The sequence below is a fragment of the Babylonia areolata genome, chromosome 9, assembly GCF_041734735.1.
Source record: "Babylonia areolata isolate BAREFJ2019XMU chromosome 9, ASM4173473v1, whole genome shotgun sequence".
Taxonomy (NCBI): Eukaryota; Metazoa; Mollusca; class Gastropoda; order Neogastropoda; family Buccinidae; genus Babylonia; species Babylonia areolata.
The window spans coordinates 49,496,879-49,520,448 of record NC_134884.1 but is presented as its reverse complement, the minus strand read 5'-3'; the positions used below and the strand labels follow the sequence as shown (position 1 = coordinate 49,520,448).

The 23,570-nt window shown below is 41.1% G+C and overlaps 1 protein-coding gene across 1 annotated transcript in view; it reads right to left on the bottom strand.

Moving 5' to 3' along the window:
• The window catches only part of LOC143285664 (kinesin-like protein KIF15), a 185,469-nt gene extending 161,928 nt beyond the window's left edge, over nt 1-23,541 (bottom strand). Inside the window, exons 1-7 of the mRNA XM_076593060.1 lie at nt 23,442-23,541; nt 17,214-17,242; nt 15,838-16,030; nt 12,612-12,688; nt 9,997-10,034; nt 5,027-5,127; nt 1,481-1,660 (exon numbers count right to left, since the gene is read on the bottom strand). Of these exons, the coding sequence (XP_076449175.1) occupies nt 1,481-1,660; nt 5,027-5,127; nt 9,997-10,034; nt 12,612-12,688; nt 15,838-16,030; nt 17,214-17,242 (618 nt within the window). The 5' untranslated portion in view covers nt 23,442-23,541. The remainder of the gene's footprint in view (nt 1-1,480; nt 1,661-5,026; nt 5,128-9,996; nt 10,035-12,611; nt 12,689-15,837; nt 16,031-17,213; nt 17,243-23,441) is intronic.
• Between the last annotated feature and the right edge of the window lie 29 nt (nt 23,542-23,570).

Below are 23,570 nucleotides of genomic sequence, written 5' to 3'. Positions count from 1 at the left end.
TTCAAAACAACAGCATGTCAGTAAAAATATATAAAATGGGAAAACAGCATGTGTTTTGTATTCTTTATTCATTTACCTTTCAGAAAATATATACTTTTATGGGTCTTTCTCCAATAACAAAGAGCACAGAATTTTTGGAAAATTTATACCCGTTTTTTGTGAAAAAAACCCTGGCAAATAGATTTCAATTAAATTTTATGTTCCTGGCAGCGAAAGGGTTAACACTGGTCACACACATCACCACTCCTTTAACCATGGTGATGGTCACACACATCACCACTTCTTTAACCATGGTGATGGTCACACACATCACCACTCAAACCATGGTGATGGTCACACACATCACCACTCAAACCATGGTGATGGTCACACACATCACCACTCAAACCATGGTGATGGTCACACACATCACCACTTCTTTAACCATGGTGATGGTTACACAAACACACATCACCACCACTCCCTTAACACTGGTCACACACATCACCACCACTCCTTTAACTTTATAACAACGTACCACGCATATATGCACGGAGGCCGATGCTCCGCTGGGCACGACTCACACATATCTGCGTGGTTGCACCATTTATAGTTGAACACGCGGTGCGCACATTAGCATGCCCAGCTTTGTTTCGAAACAAAGACTGCCCGTCAATGGTCTGAGGGAAAAAAACACATGGAATTCCACATACCAATCATCCGTCTATTTTTAGACCAGTTTATGCTGACCTAGCTAGCGTTATCCAGTCGAATCCTCAACTGGAAACAAAGGACTCAAGACAAGTCATTTTGCTATCAAGGATGGCGTTGCAACGGACGAGGCGGACGGTCATGTCACTTGAAGAAGTGCTTCAAGAAGTTGTTCAGAATGGCTCTGGCAATGAAGGTAATTGTTCACAAGGTGAAGATGAAGAAAGAGAAAACGAAGACAATTTACTTGGAAGATGATGTTGTTACGGATGACAGTGAAAATGACGAAGAAATTGACAATACCGAGGAGGTGCGTGTGGGTGATGGCGATCCTGATTTTCAACTCGAAAACGGAGAAATCGACAGTGACAGTGATGATTCCATGGTTGCTGATGATGGAAGAAATGATGAACCAGTCAACAACAACAACAAAAACAACAACAATGTGCAACATGCTGTTGGTGGGAATCAGAGGCAGCAAACGTGGGTGTGTGACATCAACAACTTTCCACGTGTTCCTGCTTTCACTGATCAGTTTACATTTTCATGTCTGTACTTTTTGAGGTGCTGAATTTAGATCATGCACCGTTCAAACCATAGTGTGTGTGTGTGTGTGTGTGTGTGTGTGTGTGTGTGTGTGCGTGTGTGTGTTCAGTCAGTCTCTGTGTGTCAGTCTCAGTGTATGTGCTGTAAACAATCATTGAATCAGTCTGTAACACTATGTCTTTGTGATGTGGTTAACCAGTAAACACACACACACACACACACACACAAACAGCTGTACCCTCACCTGGTAGGCCTCAGTGGGGGTGGTGACCACCTGTTCTGTTAGGCCGTCCACAAACACCCCTTTCTTTATGTTCTCTCTCAGCTGCAGGTTGGCAGTGGCCGGGTCCAGCAAGTCATACACCTGTTCCTGGTAGATCTCCAGAAAGGAGCACTTGGTCAGGAACTGCTTCCTGTCCCCATGCTACACACAGTGACACGGTTATCACACAGTGACATGGTTATCACACAGACATGGTTATCACACACTGACACAGTTATCACACAGTGACATGGTTATCACACACTGACACAGTTACCACACAGTGACACGGTTATCACACACTGACACAGTTATCACACGCTGACACACAGTGACATGGTTATCACACACTGACACGGTTATCACACACTGACACAGTTATCACACAGTGACATGGTTATCACACACTGGCATGGTTATCACACACTGACACAGTTATCACACAGTGACATGGTTATCACACACTGGCACGGTTATCACACAGTGACACGGTTATCACACAGTGACATGGTTATCACACACTGACACGATTATGACACAATGACACGGTTATCACACAGTGACATGGTTATCACACAGTGACATGGTTATCACACACCGACACAGTGATCACACAGTGACACGGTTATCACACAGTGACACGGTTATCACACTGACACGGTTATCACACAGTGACACGGTTATCACACACTGACACAGTTATTACACACTGACACACAGTGACACGGTTATCACACAGTGACATGGTTATCACACACTGACACAGTTATCGCACAATAACACACAGTGACAAGGTTATAACACAGTGACACTTATCACAAACTGACACACAGTGACATGGTTATCACACAGTGACAGGGTTATCACACAGTGACAAGGTTATCACACAGTTATCACACAGTGACATGGTTATCACACAGTGACAAGGTTATGACACAGTGACAAGTTTATCACACAGTGACATGGTTATCGCACAGTGACATGGTTATCACACAGTGACACGGTTATCACACAGTGACAGTTATCACAGTGACATGGTTATCACACACTGACAGTTATCACAGTGACACGGTTATCACACAGTGACAGTTATCACAGTGACAAGGTCATCACACAGTGGCAGTTATCAAAGTGACACGGTTATCACACAGTGACATGGTTATCACACACTGACAGTTATCACAGTGACATAGTTATCACACAGCAGTCACTGACATGACTAACAATAAGGGGACACACTCTGGTACATCACACACACACACATACACACACACAAACTATAACACCTGTAACCTCACCTGGTAGGCCTCAGTGGAGATCACACACACACACACACACACCACACACCACACACACACACACTATAACACCTGTAACATCACCTGGTAGTCCTCAGTAGGGATCACACACACACACACACTATAACACCTGTAACATCACCTGGTAGTCCTAAGTAGGGATCTCACACACACACACACACACACACTATAACACCTGTAACATCACCTGGTAGTCCTCAGTAGGGATCACACACACACACACCATAACACCTGTAACATCACATAGTAGGCCTCAGTGGGGTGTAACCTCACCTGAAAGGCCTAAGTTGGGGGTGATATACACACAAACACTATGACGCATGACTCATTGAACTGAAACAATGAAAATGATGTGCTTTTTTAACCCCTAAACTGCCTATAAGACGAGATAACTCATCATCACAAGCATGTATGCTTCGCTGCCACAATGACGAGATAACTCGTCATCAAAATATTTTGACTTTTCCTTGTTTTGCATTCAGTTCGTTGACAAAAATACCGGTAGCTTTAGCTTGGGGAATCTGTCTAGATTCTATTCATAGCCACAAACACCATATACGTCATGAGGCAGTCCTTTATTTGAACGTTTTGGTTGGGTTACTATAGCAGTGTTTGCTGGCTCCTTTACTCGCTCACTCAACAAAATGTCAGATTGACGCGGTGCTGAAGACATGCAATCGTGGGGAACTGAATCAACCAAGACTGCTTTCTTTAGCTGATGCTGAAGCGTAAATTCGAAGGAGAAGACAGTGATGAACGTTTATAGGACGAATTGATAGAAAATAAAGGGAGCAATCAAGAGAGTGGCCAAGATATGACTACCAGTGAGTGATGCCGGCTGTACAGCTGTAGCAGACGACAGAAAGTGACCAAATTATTAGCAGGACACAGTGTGAGCAATTTTCTTGGCACTCAACCAACGCGTTCTGATGAGAACTGGATAAAGTAACCATGTTGACCATGTGAGTGGGGTGAAGAGGAGAAGGCGTGGAGACTGAGGGGGCGTGGCCTCACATCCATATTATCACTTGGAGAAGTCACAATGCATTGTGTATCTATCTCTTTTAAAAAAAAGAAAAAAATTATTGTGGTTGTTCTAGTATGATTTTCTGTGGCAGATATCCATTTCTCCAGAAAATATATTTTAGTGCAAAATTACCTGACTAATGTTTGTAATGAACAAGTTGAAAATTTGACGAAAAACAAAACACTGATTTCAAAACAACAGCATGTCACTAAAAATACATAAAATGGGAAAGCATCATGTGTCTTGCATTCTTTATTCATTTACCTTTCAGAAAACATAATAATAATAATTATCTTTATATAGCGCTGAATCTTATGCAGAGACAAATCAAAGCACTTTCGTACCAGTCATTCACACACACGCATAACTCTAAAACTGGAAAAACTGAAGGCAAGGAAGAGGCAGGGAAGGGAGGCTATTTTGGGAAGAGGTGGGTTTTAAGACCAGACTTGAAAGAGCTGAGTGCAGAAAGCTGATGAAGAGAAAGAGGAAGTTCATTCCAGTTGCAAGGTCAAGAGACAAGAAAGAATGGCGGCCAACAGGCAAGCGTTTGAATCTGGATATGCGTAAACAGAGTGGATCCGAAGCTAATCACAGAGAGCGAGATGGAGTGTAGAGGTGAAGGCAGCCACAGAGATAGGAAGGGGCAGATATGTAAATATATTTGTAACATAGAGTGCTGATCTTGTACTTTATTCTGTGTGAGACAGTAGCCAGTGGAGATGTTGCAAAAGAGGAGTGATGTGCTCAGATCTTTTCTTTCTGAGAACGAGTCGGGCAGCAGAGTTTTGTATGCGCTGATGGGACTGAATGGATGAAGCAGGCAAACCAAGCAATAGTGAGTTACAGTAGTCAAGGCAAGAGAGAATGAGAAAAACGATAAGTCTAGATGTTGCGTCAGTGGACAGGTATTTCTGGACGGAACTGATGCGCCACAACTGACATTAGCAGGATTGACATGTCTGACTGATAAAATTTTTGCATGGACAGTATTGTCAAAGACATATATACTTTTATGGGTCTTTCTCCAATAACACAGAATTTTTTGAAAATTTATACCCAATTTTGGGGAAAAAAACCCTGGCAAATAGATTTCAATTAAATCTTATTTTCCTGGCAGTGAAAGGGTTAAGACAAAAAAAAAGAAAACAAAAAAGAGAGATCTTGTCAGAGACTACTTACTAGCTCCTGCTCTCGGTTGATGAGGTTGAAGAGATGTTCAAAGCTGCGGGGAATGACTCCACGCTGCTCATGTTTGAAGTTGTCACACTCCTCTGAAGGGCCTGTCACACACACACACACACACACACGCACACGCACACACACGCACACACACACACACACCACAAAGTCACAATGCTGTTTCCATAGCACCAAATGTCTGCCTGCATCAACCTCAACATGCTGTATGGATGCCTGTGTGCCACCCCTGAAAACAGGATATGGCTGCCTACATGGCGAGGTAAAAATGGTCCTACACGTAAAAATTCACTTCTACATATATATATATGTATATATATATATATATATATGAGTGAATGTGGGAGTTGCAGTCCACGAATGCAGAAGATACCTGTGTGTTCACATGTGCACAATGCAATCAGGATACACCTTATTTCTTTTTACTGAAGATGATTTGCTTGTATACATGTATACAAAAGCGTATGTATGCCTCTATGTGTGAAACATGCCCTTGTGTGCCTGTGTCTACTTTGGGCTTGTACAATTTGACAACACATGCCAACAGTAATACACTATTTCATATGCTGTCTGGATACATGAAATATAACTTTAACCCTTTCACCGCCAGCAAGTTTTGAGTGCAACACTCCCTGGCGCCAGCTGATTTTCAAGAAAGAGCAAGGAATTACACCTACCCATTTCAAATTACTAGAACTTTTTTTGTTTTTTAACCAAATGACTTCCTGTTTTATTTTATTTTAAAGTAAGAGGAATGATGGAATTTTTGTGTTTTGGAGAAATAAATGATGCTGGTACAAGTGGCTTCTTGCACATTATGGTTCCAAATGGTAAGCTGAGCAGCCAGATGTCAGCCAGTAGTCCTTGAATTCAGGCTTACAACACAGCCCCATCGCAATCTGAAGTGCTGTGTATACATTCATCTCAGGGACAGTGACGTCTTTGGCAGCATTCAGCCTTGAATGTTGACTGAGTTCAGTGATGCCTGACAGCAGCTCCTCTGCATACAGATTAGACTGGTCAGCCATGAGTTGGAATGCTGAAGAAAAACATAAAGTCCACTGGATGGAAGTTGTCAGTGTTGACAAGGACACCTGAAACACATGAGCAAAAAACAAAAAAAAGTAAAATACAATCAGTAATAATTATATAACAGCTGATTTATTATCAGCTAAGGAGACTGCAAATAAAAGATATTATATTATACTCATAAACAAGTGCATAAATAGCAAGCTGCTGAACGCCTTTCCAAAATTTCTTCCCGCACCAATGTCTCTACACATTACAACACTGTCCTCTCTCAACTGCTGGATGAACATGCACCCCCCACTACCCGCATGCTCCCTGACAGACCTTCCGCCCCGTGGTACACACAAGACATTCGACTTGCAAAACGCAAACGTCGCCAATTGGAAGGGCGATGGCGATCAACAAAACTGAAAGTCCACAATCAAATCTTCCGAAAACAAATAAATAAAGTCAAACATATGATCTCATCAGCGAAGAGAAACTTCTTTTCTTCTCAAGTTCTTGATGCCACATCCACCAAATCTCTTAACTCTATCATGTCAAATCATCTCGGTACTGCAAAAAAGACTCCTCTTCCTTCTGCCTATGCTTTATCTGAACTCCCCAATGTCTTCTCCTCTTTCTTTTTTGACAAAGTCCAGAATATTCGTACCATCTTAGACCAAGTGCCTTTCCAACCTACTCATCCTGATCCTCAATTCAACGGCACTCCTCTCCATTCCTTTAATCCATTGACTGAAACAGAAGTTCATGAAATCCTGAAAGAAATGACAATAAAATCCTGTGAGCTCGATCCTAAACCAGCCTCTGGTTTTTCCCAGTGTGTCTCACAGCTTCTCCCCACAATCACCAACATTGTCAACTCATCCATTCTCACTGGAACATTTCCATCCACTTTACAAAACTGCAATAGTCCGGCCTCTTCTGAAGAAATCCAACCTTGACGCAAACATTTTGAAAAACTACTGACCAGTTTCTAATCTTCCATTCCTGTCCAAACTCCTTGAAAAAGCTGTCCTGAAGCAGCTCAACAATCACCTTTGTTTCAACAATCTCATCCACCCATTTCAGTCTGCCTGTCGTGCTGACCACAGCACCGAAACCACTCTCCTCCACATCCTGAATAACCTACTGCTAGCGTCCGACTCAGGACAGATCTCCCTTCTCACTCTTCTCGACTTGTCAGCCGCCTCTGACATGATAAACCATTCAATCCTCCTTTCCCATCTTCATTTTACATTTGGTATCAACGGCACTGTTCTAAACTGGTTCAAATCTTATCTCACTGATCGATTCCAGTCTGTCATTGTTGATAATTTCCAGTCTGAACCCGTTAAAATTGAACATGGTGTGACCGTGTCCCACAGGGATTTGTTTTAGGCCCAGTGCTCTTCACACTGTACACTGCTCCTCTCACTGAAATTATGAACCACCATAATGTCAGTCATCATTCTTATGCTGATGACACTCAACTCCAGAAGAGTAATACACCTGAAAAACTGTCGTCGCTCTTGTAAGAAACATCCAACTGCTTCCTGGATATTCAAAATTGGATGACTCTAAATAAGTTACAATTGAACGCGGACAAAACTGAAGCAATGATCATAGGAACTAAACAAAAACTCTCTTCCATTACTACTGACACAATCAAACTTGGCAATACATCCGTCCCTCTTTCCAGTTCAGTCAGGAACCTCAGCGTTGTCCTTGACAACACACTGTCCATGCAAAAATTTATCAATCAACATGTCAATCCTGCTACTGTCAACTGCAGCGCATCAATTCCATCCGGAAATATCTGTCCATTGACGCAACATCTAGACTTGTCGTTTCTCTCATTCTCTCTCGCCTTGACTACTGTAACTCTCTATTGTATGGTTTGCCTGCTTCATCCATTCAGTCCCTTCAGCACGTACAAAACTCTGCTGCCCGACTCGTCCTCAAAAAGAAAAGATCTCAGCACATCACTTCTCTTTTGCAACATCTCCACTGGCTCCCTGTCTCACACCGAATAAAAGTACAAGATCAGCACTCTATGCTACAAATGTATTCACAAATCTGCCCCTTCCTATCTCTGTGGCTGCCTTCACCTCTACACTCCATCTCGCTCACTACAATCCGCTTCAGATCCACTCCATTTACGCATACCCAGATTCAAACTCTCGACTGTTGGCCGCCATTCTTTCTCTGTCTCTGGACCTTGCAATTGGAATGAACTTCCTCTTTCGCTTCATCAAGTCTCCACACTCAGCTCTTTCAAGTCTGGTCTTAAAACCCACCTCTTCCCAAAACAGCCTCCCTTCCCTGCCTCTTCCTTGTCTTTCATTTTCTCCAGTTTTAGAGTTATGCGTGCGTGAGAATGACTGGTGCGAAAGCGCTTAGATTTGTCTATGCACAAGATTCAGCACTATATAAATACCATTATTATTATTATTAAAAACATAGATTTTTACACTGGCATTACTTTACACAGTGTATCTCCATAATCTTCACAAGAAAAAAATGACATGAAATATTTTTGTGGTAAATAAACATACTGCTCTTGCTCTTCAATGTTCTACACTTGTCTGATACAATGCACACATAATTTTATATGTGCTACTAGCGAATGAACAGTGCACCTCTGTTCTGTCCATATAAAAAATATGTGCAACCTAATCTTAGTCACACACACTCTCAGTGACATACATGTGCGAGTACACACACACACACACACACACACACACACACTCACACACGCACGCAAGCACGCACGCACACACTCACGCACGCGCACACACACACACACACTCTTACCTGTTTTCTTAGTAAAATTTCGAAGCCATTCTGCAGGACGGTAAGGATCATCCATGTGGTACAACACACCCACTGAAATAAATCAGGGCTTGGCACAGCTGTTCTACCATGTCCCCACCCTCCTGGTCGTTGGCATGTAGTTGAGCTTGACCCATGGCCATGCTGTGTTGTTGGTCTCCGACATGGAAGACACTGCGACTTGAGCAACACACTCTTCCCCTTCACTATCACGGTCACTCACAGCTGCTGATGTGGTGGCCTTAGCAGGAACACGTGCTCCACTCGTCTGGCCACGCCCCGTACGCTCGTGACTTGGTACTTGGCTTGGTGCCCAGTCACCACCACTATCACTCTCCCCCTCAGACAATGAAACTGCTTCATCATCATACAGGAATTCTTCGCTCAAATCTTCATTTTGTGGCCTGGCTGCAGTCTCACTTGCTCTATAACTTGCTCAGTTGTGAAGTAACGTTGTCTGCTCATCGATGCAGCCATTTTGGAAAATGAAAAGATCGAAGTTGCGGATAAAACTATAAATTCACTCAAAAACTTACAGAAGTACTGAAAAGATGGCATTCATCGATAGAAGGGGATTCCCTTAGTCACATGCACAAAATATGGTCTTTCAAACCTCCCCAAAATAAGAGTGGTTGGTTTGTGAATGACCTACTCTGTTTTGGTCGCCTTTTGGCGACATTGGCTGTCTCCCTAGCGGGTGCCGAAAGACAACATCAACAGCCAAAGTGTTAAAATGCACAGTCCACTTATCCGAATTCTGTGTTTGCACACACAGAGATAAAGTTGTTTTTTTGTTTTTTTTTAAAACGGAATGTGCATGTGTGTGTGTGGGCAAGTCTGTGCCCATTTGTGAATTCATGTGTGTGTGCCCTATGTGCATACACTGTGTGCCTGAATGTGTGTGTGTGTGTGTACGTGTGTGTACATGTGTGCCTGTATGTGTAAATGTGAGTGCATGTATGTGCCTGTATGTGTATACATGTGTGTGTGAGCATGCACTTACATGTTTGTGCCTGTATGTGTATATGTGTTACATGTATGTGTAGACATGCGTTACATGTGTGTGTAGATGTGTTACATGTATGTGTACACATGTGCTCAACACTTACCCAGCATGGTGAACGTTTTCCCAGACCCTGTCTGGCCACTGAAAGATAAGTGGTGAAACAGTTTAAATCAACAGCTGATAAATACCAGCATTTTTTACCTACCATCAAAATATCTCAATGTTAGATTACATCACCATTAGGCCACAGACCTAAGGAGATCCTGTACTGCTGCTGAGTCACTTCATGGCATTCAGAGGTGCCTCAAACCTTTTCTGACCCACCCCAACACACACACACACACCTCTATTACAAGCAGGTGGGGGCATCCTACACTGACAGCCTGTACTGAAGCCCTTCCTCACCACAAGGTGGACATCCTACACAGACAACCTGTACTGAAACCCTTCCTCACCACAAGGTGGACATCCTACACTGACAGCCTGTACTGAAACCCTTCCTCACCACAAGGTGGACATCCTACACTGACAGCCTGTACTGAAACCCTTCCTCACCACAAGGTGGACATCCTACACTGACAGCCTGTACTGAAACCCTTCCTCACAAGGTGGACATCCTACACTGACAGCCTGTACTGAAACCCTTCCTCACCACAAGGTGGACATCCTACACTGACAGCCTGTACTGAAACCCTTCCTCACAAGGTGGACATCCTACACTGACAGCCTGTACTGAAACCCTTCCTCACCACAAGGTGGACATCCTACACTGACAGCCTGTACTGAAACCCTTCCTCACAAGGTGGACATCCTACACTGACAGCCTGTACTGAAACCCTTCCTCACCACAAGGTGGACATCCTACACTGACAGCCTGTACTGAAACCCTTCCTCACCACAAGGTGGACATCCTACACTGACAGTCTGTACTGAAACCCTTCCTCACCACAAGGTGGACATCCTACACCGACAGGCTGTACTGAAGCCCTTCCTCACAAGGTGGACATCCTACACTGACAGCCTGTACTGAAACCCTTCCTCACCACAAGGTGGACATCCTACACTGACAACCTGTACTGAAACCCTTCCTCACAAGGTGGACATCCTACACTGACAGCCTGTACTGAAACCCTTCCTCACCACAAGGTGGACATCCTACACTGACAGCCTGTACTGAAACCCTTCCTCACAAGGTGGACATCCTACACTGACAGCCTGTACTGAAGGCTGAAACCCCTCCTCACCACAAGGTGGACATCCTACACTGACAGCCTGTACTGAAGCCCTTCCTCACAAGGTGGACATCCTACACTGGCAGCCTGTACTGAAGCCCTTCCTCACCACAAGGTGGACATCCTACACTGACAGCCTGTACTGAAGCCCTTCCTCACAAGGTGGACATCCTACACTGACAGCCTGTACTGAAACCCTTCCTCACAAGGTGGACATCCTACACTGACAGTCTGTACTGAAACCCTTCCTCACCACAAGGTGGACATCCTACACTGACAGCCTGTACTGAAACCCCTCCTCACCACAAGGTGGACATCCTACACTGACAGCCTGTACTGAAACCCTTCCTCACAAGGTGGACATCCTACACTGACAGCCTGTACTGAAACCCTTCCTCACAAGGTGGACATCCTACACTGACAGCCTGTACTGAAGCCCTTCCTCACAAGGTGGACATCCTACACTGACAGCCTGTACTGAAACCCTTCCTCACAAGGTGGACATCCTACACTGACAGCCTGTACTGAAACCCTTCCTCACCACAAGGTGGACATCCTACACTGACAGCCTGTACTGAAACCCTTCCTCACCACAAGGTGGACATCCTACACTGACAGCCTGTACTGAAACCCTTCCTCACAAGGTGGACATCCTACACTGACAGCCTGTACTGAAACCCTTCCTCACCACAAGGTGGACATCCTACACTGACAGCCTGTACTGAAACCCTTCCTCACCACAAGGTGGACATCCTACACTGACAGCCTGTACTGAAACCTCCTCACCACAAGGTGACATCCTACACTGACAGCCTGTACTGAAACCCTTCCTCACCACAAGGTGGACATCCTACACTGAAACCCTTCCTCACCACAAGGTGGACATCCTACACTGACAGCCTGTACTCGCAAGGTGGTCATCCTACACTGACAGCCTGTACTGAAACCCTTCCTCACAAGGTGGTCATCCTACACTGACAGCCTGTACTGAAACCCTTCCTCACCACAAGGTGGACACTTCCTACACTGGAAACTGCCTTACTGAACCTTCCACCACAAGGTGGACATCCTACACTGAACACACGTGTCTAATAAGCTTTCGCAAGGTGGTCATCCTACACTGACAGCCTGTACTGAAACCCTTCCTCACAAGGTGGTCATCCTACACTGACAGCCTGAACTGAAGGCTGAAACCTCTCCTCACCACAAGAAAGTGAAGGGCCAGGTCTGGGCTGCCCTATACTGATATTATCTTCACACCACCTGTTGGTGGAAAAAGAGGAAGTGAGTTGTTCTAAAAGACCATTACAATAAGTGTTCAATGAGAGACGCACATATGCATACAATATAGACTCAGCTCTGGGTCAATGTTAAAGAGGTTTCTGGATGCTACCAGTCTCTTCACTGACAACACAACAGGAACTTATTTCTTAAGCTGTGTATGTAGATCATTAAACAAGAACAAGAGTGTAAGCAGTGTACTCACTAAGCAAAAATGGTTCCATTGTAGCCAGCAACACAACTCTCTATAAGAGACTTGCCAACAGCTGAGAAAACTGACTCCTGAAACAAAACAGTGAAAGGAAAAGGGCGATGAACAGGAAAATCAACAACCATATATTACAACAACAACAAAAACAAAACAAGGAAAATGTCTTTTGTTTATCAAAAATGTCTTACTCTATTCTTCGTCAGTAATGTCTATTTTATTACTCTATTTGTCTTCATAAACAATGTTCTACTCTATTCTTCATTTATAATGTTCTACTTTATTATTCTATTAGTCTTCATAAACAATGTTCTACTTTATCTATTAGTCTTCATAAACAATATTCTTCATCAATAATGTTCTACTTTATTACTCTATTAGTCTTCATAAACAATGTTCTACTTTATTACTCTATTAGTCTTCATAAACAATGTTCTACTTCATTACTCTGTTAGTCTTCATAAACAATGTTTTACTCTATTCTTCATCAATAATGTTCTACTTTATTACTCTATTAGTCTTCATAAACAATGTTCTACTTTATTACTCTATTAGTCTTCATAAACAATGTTCTACTTCATTACTCTGATAGTCTTCATAAACAATGTTTTACTCTATTCTTCATCAATAATGTTCCTCTTTATTACTCTATTAGTATTAGTCTTCATAAACAACGTTCTACTTTATTACTCTGTTAGTCTTCATAAACAATGTTTTACTCCATTCTTCATCAATAATGTTCTACTTTATTACTCTATTAGTCTTCATAAACAATGTTCTACTTTATTACTCTATTACAGTATTAGTCTTCATAAACAATGTTTTACTCTATTCTTCATCAATACTGTTCTACTTTATTACTCTATTTGTCTTCATAAACAATAGTCTACTTTATTACTCTATTAGTCTTCATAAACAATGTTTTACTCTATTCTTCATCAATACTGTTCTACTTTATTACTCTATTTGTCTTCATAAACAATGTTCTACTGTATTACTCTATTAGTCTTCATAAACAATTTTCTACTCTATTCTTCATCAATAATGTTCTACTTTATTACTCTATTAGTCTTCATAAACAATGTTTTACTCTATTCTTCATCAATAATGTTCTACTTTATTACTCTATTAGTCTTCATAAACAATGGTCTACTGTATTACTCTATTAATCTTCATAAACAATGTTCTACTCTATTTTTCATAAACAATGTTCTACTTTATTACTCTATTAGTCTTCATAAACAATGTTCTACTTTATTACTCTATTAGTCTTCATAAACAATGTTCTACTCTATTCTTCATCAACAGTGTTATACTTTATTACTCTTTTTCTTTCTTTTTCTTTTTTTGCTGCCCCGTCATCTGCTATTTCAGTGGCATTACTCCCACGCCGCTCATTTAGATTCCCCCATACACAGCCACACCCAGGTTCGTCCTTCACAGTTCCAGCATCAGCAGTCCTCAGGAAACCATCGATGTTAGGTCGCCAGGAGGCCACACACCTGAGGAGACCCTGCACTGCTGAGTCACTTCGGTGGTCTTCAGTGGTGCCTGTTCTGATTCAACGTACTTAGGACACCACCTAGTAAGCCTCCTACTAATGACAACAATGGTTTAGTTGCGGAACCAGACTGAGTGAGCGTCCCTCCAAGAGTGGAGACCGCCACCACATCCCTCAAACAACAACCCCCCCAAGAATCCGCCGACACTGAAGACATTGACAGGACTCACCTCAAGCACAGAAGTGGAGAGGTATCGAAACTGAGGTCACCATGAGAGCAGGGCATGAAGGGCTACAGACTTTGAGACTGTTTTGTTTATATTGATGATGATGGAGGGGGAGGGGGATGATGACGATGTTGCTATGGAGGTCCATTTTGGTTTGGGACTGCATGACAAGCCTGTACTCTACGCTTCCTGTCATAATGATATCCCAGCGTTAACCAGGCCTGAGAGATACAGACACTTGCAGTGTTGGTCAGGTAATTAGAGCAACACACCCAAAGATGCATCATTGAAGTGGATGACACTCGACTGTGTGGTCCCAGTCTCCCCATTTAAGCTCACAGCACACTCAACTCTGGGTAGGAGCCGGCCTTGGGCCAAAAAACCCATCTCCGCTGGGATTCAAACCCGCGTCCTCCCGGCCATCAGTCCGCGACGCTAACCACTTCACTACGGCGGCTGTTACTCTATTACTCTCATAAACAATGTTCTACTCTTTTCTTCATTAGCAAATGATCTACTTCATTATCTTCAGTATTAAAAAAAAGTTTAATCTGACCAGGTATTACACAGCTGTGAGAGAGAGAGAAACAAAAATAGAAACGTAGGCCTAATGGTGAACGATCCAGTTGAAGTGACTAGCTCAACATGTGTATCGTACAGACAATAGCTTTCTCCAATTGGCTGCACTTGCAGTAGGAAAATTCATCAATTACTTTTCAATGTTTTTTTTCAACAGTTGAAATAGCTGGGGTGCCTGAGGGTAAATGCGAACAGGCAAGTCTGATTGCAAACGATAGGTTTGGGTACATGTGTACAAAGAAAACAGAAGCAGGCCTTCAACTCATTAGACATATTATTGGAACATCGCACCGGACTGTTGTATTATTAGTTTTGATCACATGTGCACACACACACACAAACACACATTTCAACACATACACCCCACATACTTTTGATAACCATTAGTAACTGTGCAGCATCATTCACAAACAGACTCGCATAAAATATCTGATGGTTTAACTACAAACAACACTGTTTGGGAGATTCCTGTCAAAACTGACCTTCTGAGCTGTCACCAACATGATTTCTTAAATTCTCACAGCACTGGTAGTGCACAATTTATTCAACATATCCAATCAAATCAGCAATTTTAAACTGTGTTAAAGTTCTCAAGTCCTACTGCTTGCTTCCCTTGATTTTAGGATTTTGAGAGCAAGTTTGTGAATTTGGTCAGCAGTGCTGTGAAATATCCGGAAATAGCTGTTGTTTGAACCATTTGCAATTACACGCTGTTACTAGTGTTAGCAATTAGGCCTAGCTTCCCTATTCAAAGCAAGATTCTCACAACAATACATAAATCTACAAAGTAACAATCACACAATTTGCATATCAATTCAGTACAAACTGTTCAAGATCAACACCAACTATCCTTGTCTACAAACTAACCATTCCCAAATTCCATGTTCTACAGCTCTCTACAACAATAACTGTTCACCTGTGTGCTGAGAGAGTCGGCCACGTAGTCAAAGGTGAAGATCTTGGGGTCTGGTTTGGCCAGCAATGTAACGGAGTTGGTACTGTTGTTCACCTCCACCACCCTGCCACTAATGGGCAGGGTCCCGCCCACCCCATTCTCCGGGGGTCTCACCCGCAGAAAAACCTTGATGGAGTCCCCCTCACTGCTCACACTGTGTCGGCATCACAGTTGGAATCATGTTTACATCAGATATTGTTGCTGCACTACATGCAATGGGCCAATCTAAATTCATCTATTGAATCTGAACCACCAGATGTGTGCAGTACATAATTAATAATCTACTAAAGAATTCAATATTCTTATGACTGTGGCTGTGAATAAATCTTTGATTCCTCTTTTCCCCCTCTCACAGCTCCAAAATGAGTCATGTGCCTGCCTTAAAGAGCACAGTGTATTCATTCTTCTTTCTGTTGAGGGGATCCTAAGAACTTAAGTACCTAAATAAATGAAGAAAATAAGAATAGTAATAAATGAAGAGTAAATCATCATAGCAGAGAAAATGGGAGCATTATAAAAGATTAAATCAAAGTGACAAACAAACACTGAGACACTGTGGTTATGGGGTTTCTTCCTGGACAACACTGACTGGCATCTGCCACACACCGCGACACAAAAACTACAATAGTACAAACAATAAAAGAAAAAAAGTAAAACAGGGTTAGAGATCCCTGTTTGGAGAATAAGGAGGAAAACAACACACACACACACACACACACACACACACACACACACACACACACACACACACACACACACACACACAACCTTAAAATATTAACATTACCGATCAAAAAGCAAAATAAAACTACATGTGTATTAAAAGAGGAGAATAATAGAAGGGAGAATAAGAGAGAGAGTGAGAGAGACAGAGTGAGAGAGAGAGAGAGACCCGATTTGTTTACTGATGGAAGTGGAATAAACATGCATACTTCTTTATAATCCCGCCATCGAGGCTTAAAGGAAAATATTCTTCTTTTTTTAAATAATATAAAGAAAGGATAAGATAGCAGCATGATAACAAAAATACCGATCAAAAGACAACAAAAAGTCACGGAACCACAACCAGTATCATGAGCATGACTGATATTATAATATATGTGACCAGACTCATTGACTGCTGTTGCCTAGTATAAATTGTTTTATTTTTCATGACTTCACTTCATTAGGATTTTCCCTCGTTTGTTTTTCAGAGGAAGAAAAAAAAGACTTTAAGACTAAACACACAATTATTCATGAATACTAATTGTCTAATGTCTGTTTGTCTTTTTATTTCATTCTACAACTTATATTCAAATAATAAGGTACAGTACCCCCACTCCTTCTCATATTCTTACCTTGATGTCAAATCAGATTTCGACGTCATCTGAAGAAAAACAAGAAACAAAGTACAAAGTCAGAAAGTGTTACAACTGTTCTTAAATCTGTCCTTCAATCTTCAATTGAAAGCTTGACCATTATTCATTTATTGTTACAGTGTTCATGTTTAGAGTTACTCCTGTAAATTGTTTGTGTTCACTGATCACACACACACAAAAAAAGGCCATAAATGAATATTATCCATCTTGAATACAAACAAAAACAATGCAACCCCTTACCCCTTCCAAAAAAGGAGCTTGAATTTCTATGCTCTCAAAATAAAACATTGCAGCACAGTATGTGCATGTAGTTTCACTGGTCTCACCTAAATTCAACAACTGTTTTATCACTACTGATTTATCACTACTGATTTAGTTACCTGGTCATGTGTCACCTCTATAGATACATGATATGAAGTATGTCACGATGTCACTTTGACAACCTGACATGTCAGAAATGTGTCATTTAATCAAATTTATGACCCTCAAATTTTAAGCTTTGCATCAGTAAAACTTTAGGTTACACTCTTTCCAAAGTGAAACGAGAATTTTACAACAAAAACATGGCAAAATCGACAAAATAACAACAACAAAAAATTTTTTAAAGAAAGAAAAAAAGCAAACTTCACAAACTCCACATTTTTCCATTTTGCCCCTTCCCCTATCCATCCTTTCCACTGCTCCTTCCTCACTCTGTTCCTGGAACTCTAACCCAGTGACACTATCTACTATGTAAAGGTTTGCTTTCAGTCCTTATCTGGACTTAATAATTGACATAACTGGATGTCGGGGGGCATACTGAGTGATTCCTCACTCTGTTCCTGGAACTCTAACCCAGTGACACTATCTACTATGTAAAGGTTTGCTTTCAGTCCTTATCTGGACTTAATTATTGACATAACTGGATGTCGGTGGCATACTGAGTGATTCCTCACTCTGTTCCTGGAACTCGAACCCAGTGACGCTTTTTACTATGTAAAGGTTTGCTTTAAGTCTTTATCTTGACTTTATAAATGATATAACTGGATGTCGGGGGCATACTGAGTTGACAGACTTCAACCCATGACTGCAGCTGCAGAAACTACAGCTCTGACAGTATGCTAGTGTGACTGGCCACTGAACTAACTGGACCTGACCCCAGACCTATATTATGTAATTTCATATACATTTGTTGTCAGGTACTGAGGTAGTGCAGTTTCTTGATGTTCTTTTCTGGACTTGCAATGAAACTTGTTCAATATCTTATGCTCTATTCTGGCACAAGTTGAAGTTTAACAGGTCAGTACAAGTCCATGAAGCAGAAAGGCACTGAAGAAATGAAACGAGAATCCAGGCAGTGAAGCCTTATTCAGTGCATGATGAGATGCTCCATCTGGGACTACACTGGCAAGGCCATGGCTGGAGATCAGGTTCACATTCACTCATGGGCTTCTGGGCCTTGATTAAGCACCACAGAACGTGTTGCTCCACTGAAACTAGTGAACCTCTACCAACAGCATTTTGCAGACCTTAAGGCCCAAACATGAAAAGTTCTCACAAACCAGTTCCAGAATGTCTTCAGTGCAGGGCAAGAGTGGACAGATGAAGAGTTCTGAACCAAGTTCAGTTCAGTTTAATTGCTCAAGGAGGTGTCACTGCATTCAGACAAATCCATAATATTATATATATATATTTTTTATATATTCTTCACCACATCTGCTAAGCAGATGCCTGACCAGCATCGTAACCAAATGAGCTTTGTCAGGTCGAGGGAAAATAGAATTAAATTCAATTTTTAAAAAGATGAATAAATGAACAAATTATTTTCATGAATAAACAAATAAATAAATAAAAGTAACAAATAAAATAAACTAGGGGAAAAAATAATAACAGAAATACACAAAAAAGGGTTATTACTCAATATTACTGATATAAAATCATGAATAAATCATAAATGAGTCATTATTTGGTGTTGGTCACTGTTGGGGGTACCCCCACTTCATATGTGTTTTCTCTTCAAACTGAGACTTTTGAAAAATGAAATAAAATAAAATATTTCAAATAACATTCAAGAAATGGCAGTATCAAGAAAAACACTCCTGGACATCTAGATTTTGAGCAATGTTGCTCAAATGACAATAATCCGTCAAAAAATGGCAACAGAAAATGGGACTGGCAAACTTCTCCTTCTTCTGTGTTTGTGGGCTGCAACTCCCACGTTCACTTATTTGTACACAAGTGGGCTTTTACGTGTATGACCGTTTTTACCCCACCATGTTGGCAGCCATACTCCACTTTTGGGGGTGCGCATGCTGGGTATGTTCTGGTTTCCATAACCCACCAAACGCTGACATGGATTACACTTTACAGGATCTTTAACATGCGTATTAGATCTTCTGCTTGTGTATACACATGAAGAGTGTTCAGGCACTAACAGGTCTGCACATATGCTGACCTGGGAGATCAGAAAAACCTCAACCCTTTATCCACCAGACGCCGTTACCAAGATTTGAACCTGGACCCTCAGATTAAAAGTCCAGTGCCTTAACCATTCGGCTATTGCGCCCGTCAGGACTGGCAAACATGATCTCCAACACCAGCTTGTTACGAAGCTTCAGTTAAGTTTTATCAAAAATGTTTCTTGATCATAATTCTTAATTCTTTACTTCTTTAATGTGAAATATTGGCAGACTTGTCCATGTTTTTTTAAACAGTAATCGAAAGTGAATCAAATCGGGACAGCTATGACCAATACCACTTCGTGCCATGTGCAGCGCAGATATTTGATTTCTTGTTTCGGAAGTTTAGAAGCTGATTTATTAGATTTTATGTATATTCTTTTGTCATTTGCTGCTTATTGGAAGTGCTTTTTCCGTTAACGTTAGAAAATCATTCTGTGTATTACAGAAACAAACAATAGGTAATTGCGCTACACAAAATCGGACACCATCGTATCACATGTAACTTAGTGCTTCCACGTTCGTATTGAGTGAAATGCAGGAAATGTGTACAATAGTTTAATGTCATTTTTTGCGTTGCTGCATCAGTTTACTAGTACCTGGTAAACACTATTTCAGTGATTTTTAAAATATAATGAAAGTATTTCAATTTCTATGTAAAAATTGTATTAACTTAATTAAGTGTGCAAAAAAAAATTTCAACATCAGCTGCAGTACATTCGACACCAAATTTTGTATCATGTATGAATATGAAACTTAATTCTTCCTTTCAAACGTTTAAACTATCTTTTTGCTGTACTGGTCATACAACATATGTCTGTATGCTTGAACAGTCAATATTAAGCTGTGAAAAATGAAATATATGTAAAATATGATACGATCTCTATGTGTAAGGTTTGTCATGATTTTCATTTCTCAGATTCGTGGAACACAGAACTGTGAAGTGTAGGTAAAGTCCCTATAATAAATAGGAAAATACTTTGTCTTCCATGAAGGAAGCCAGACCTTCCTGATTCCTCTGCAAGATGTCACCTGCATTGATGCTTCGGACATGGACTTCTGTGGACATCACTTTTTCTTTAAACTTGTGCAGCGTGTTTTTGCCTTTCTCAGTTTTGTAATTTCCATTCTTTTCCGTGTTACCGACTGTCCTGTGTGTCCATGAATGACTTAATCTTTATGTATAATAGACTCAATCTTATATACCTTGATCTACTTTCATTTTCCTCTCTCTCTCTCTCTCATGATTCCCAAAGATTCCTTGTCTCCATTGAACAAAGCACACTACATTTTTTTTCCTTTGTAAACTGAGCGAATGCAAACTTTTTTTTTGAGATTGTGATGCATAAGTAACATATTTCTGGCTAATATGTTACCTTGGGGATAATGGTACCAACTGAAATGACAATTTAAGCTTTTCTTTTTCTTTTTAACAGCTTTGAAATGTGGAGGGTGAACAGGACTCTTTGCACTGAATTTATGCATATGACTTGGAATATATGACCTGTGAATATAATCTTCCAGTGGTTTATTTGCTTTTTCTTTGTGTTTGTGTCATGCGTAACAGTTTCAGTGACTTTCACCTCAAGCACATACCCATTTATTTACTTGAAAATCATAGTTACCCTTTTTAGCATTGTGTATGCTTACTAAAGGACTAGCAGAAAGTATACAGCATGTTAATGAGAAATTTTTCATTCCACAGCTACCAGCAAGAAAATGTTGTGAAAGAAGTGTAACTGTGTTACAGTCACAAGAATCAGTGGGTTCCTAAACACATAGATACAACAATGACTGGGTCAAATATGCTAATAAAGTAATATACATAATTATATTTGTCACAATCTTTCTTTACAGGCAATCCAATAATTATTTCCACTTCATCAAAACTAAAGATATTCCTGATTCATTAGTGTCACCCTGTAACACTGATTACATTTCAAGTACATGTGATCTTTCAAGACATGTATCAGTAAAACTAACAAAGCAGTCATTTTTTTTTCTCTTGCAAATTTATTTTGCTTTCCTTAAAGTACCCTAATTCTAGTATTGTGTAGTAATTGTGTGTGCATATATATATATATATATATATATATATATATATATAAACATCTAATCTATATCATAATTTTTAAATTTGGGCAGCTGGTCCCCCTTTTACTGCTTTAGTTACCAGAGGCAAATGACTCAAATACAAATAAACACACACACATGCATGCACATACGATACACACACTCCCATGTATCGCAGATCCTATAAAACACACACGCACACACATGTATGCACAACACTCATCAACAGACATGCAACAAATGTTACATATCACAGCTTCAAAAACACACACATACATACACACAAGATTATACACACACTAACGCATTCCTGTATTCTGCAGATCCCACAATTCCCTCAACAGACATACACCCCCACCCACCCCCAGCACACATATTCCTACATGTATATTGTACTTGCAGCTCTCATGATGCACACATACACACTCGTCTTAGTCTTCTGCACACACACACACACACACTTGTCTTAGTCTCCTGCAAAAACTTACACCTTGAGAAGAATTCCCATAATTTATTAATTATATCCTTTTTTTATCTAACATTCCAAGTCTTATAGTTTTACATTCTCAGTTTCTGTCAAGGAATTTCTGCCTCCTATGTACACTTTGCCATCCCCTGGTTTCATCCACCTTCTATAAAGTTTGTTTTTTCCATACAGTTGTCAACGTCCCTTTGTCCATCGACTTCTTTGAGCGTTTCCCTATGAACTTAGTCTTTGGTACATTTGATCGATGATTTGTCCGTAAATTGTTGACAAGTACTTTAGCTCATCCCTGTCTACAGTTCCCAGCTCTTTCATAATACTTTCAAAGTCTGTCTTGGAGAAGTTGTATTGGGCTTGACTTTCATCCTTGTTTCATACACATTACTGGTTCAAAATCAGAACCGCGGTGGTTTGTGATGATTCTCTTTTAACGTGGTTATGTTACTGTTAGGGTGCGTTCACGTTAAGTTCAGCCAGTTGCTGACGGCAGCCGGCTGCAGCTGCCAGCAAATGGCATCCTTGTCTACTTTCCCGCTATGTAAGCTGGTGACGGGCGTTCACGCTGGCCGCCAGTCCTTGCCAGGGCCTGCCAGCCCCTGCCAGCCAGCTTTTTGCTTTGTCGCGCGCACACAAAAGAAAAGGCTGGCGGTGACAATCAAACGCTCCGCTGCCGAAATCGGCTTGTGAAAATTCGTTGACTGCTTCTTCAAATCTTCAGTGCATTGGTCAAGCAGATCTTGAAAAGTCTCTGGTCGCATTCGTATGTACTCTACACATTTCTGTGCATCATCCATCACTTGAGGCATCAAATGATGATATTCTCCATGTGTACTTCGATTCCGATGAATTGGGTGAACACCATAATTATTTTCGAGAATTCCGTTTCAATTATCTGTTCTGTAAAATCCACCACAGCAATATTCTTTTCTTCCTCCTGGAAAGCGCCATGTTTATCCCGACAACGGGGCAGCAGTTTGCTGGACAGCAACTTGCCGGGCCCAACGTAAACACTGGCTGACAGCAACTGGCTGACGGCAACTGGCTGGCATCAACTGGCTGGACTTAACGTGAACGTACACTTAGGGTCACAGCCAGATACGGACTGACAAGTGGAAAGCACACCATTGAATGAACGGCGAAACTGACAACTGCAAAATTCTGTGTCTATTTCTAAACAAACTAGTGGCAATGTATGTATCTGCAAACCCATACCTTTCCACAAATCAAGCCGATAATTGTCAACGTTTTGTCCCTGGGCACAAAATGGAAGTCGACAAAGCAGAAGCTGGCGGTCAACAGCACTGAGCGCAGTTCGAATTTTCCGCAGCACAAATTATGGGA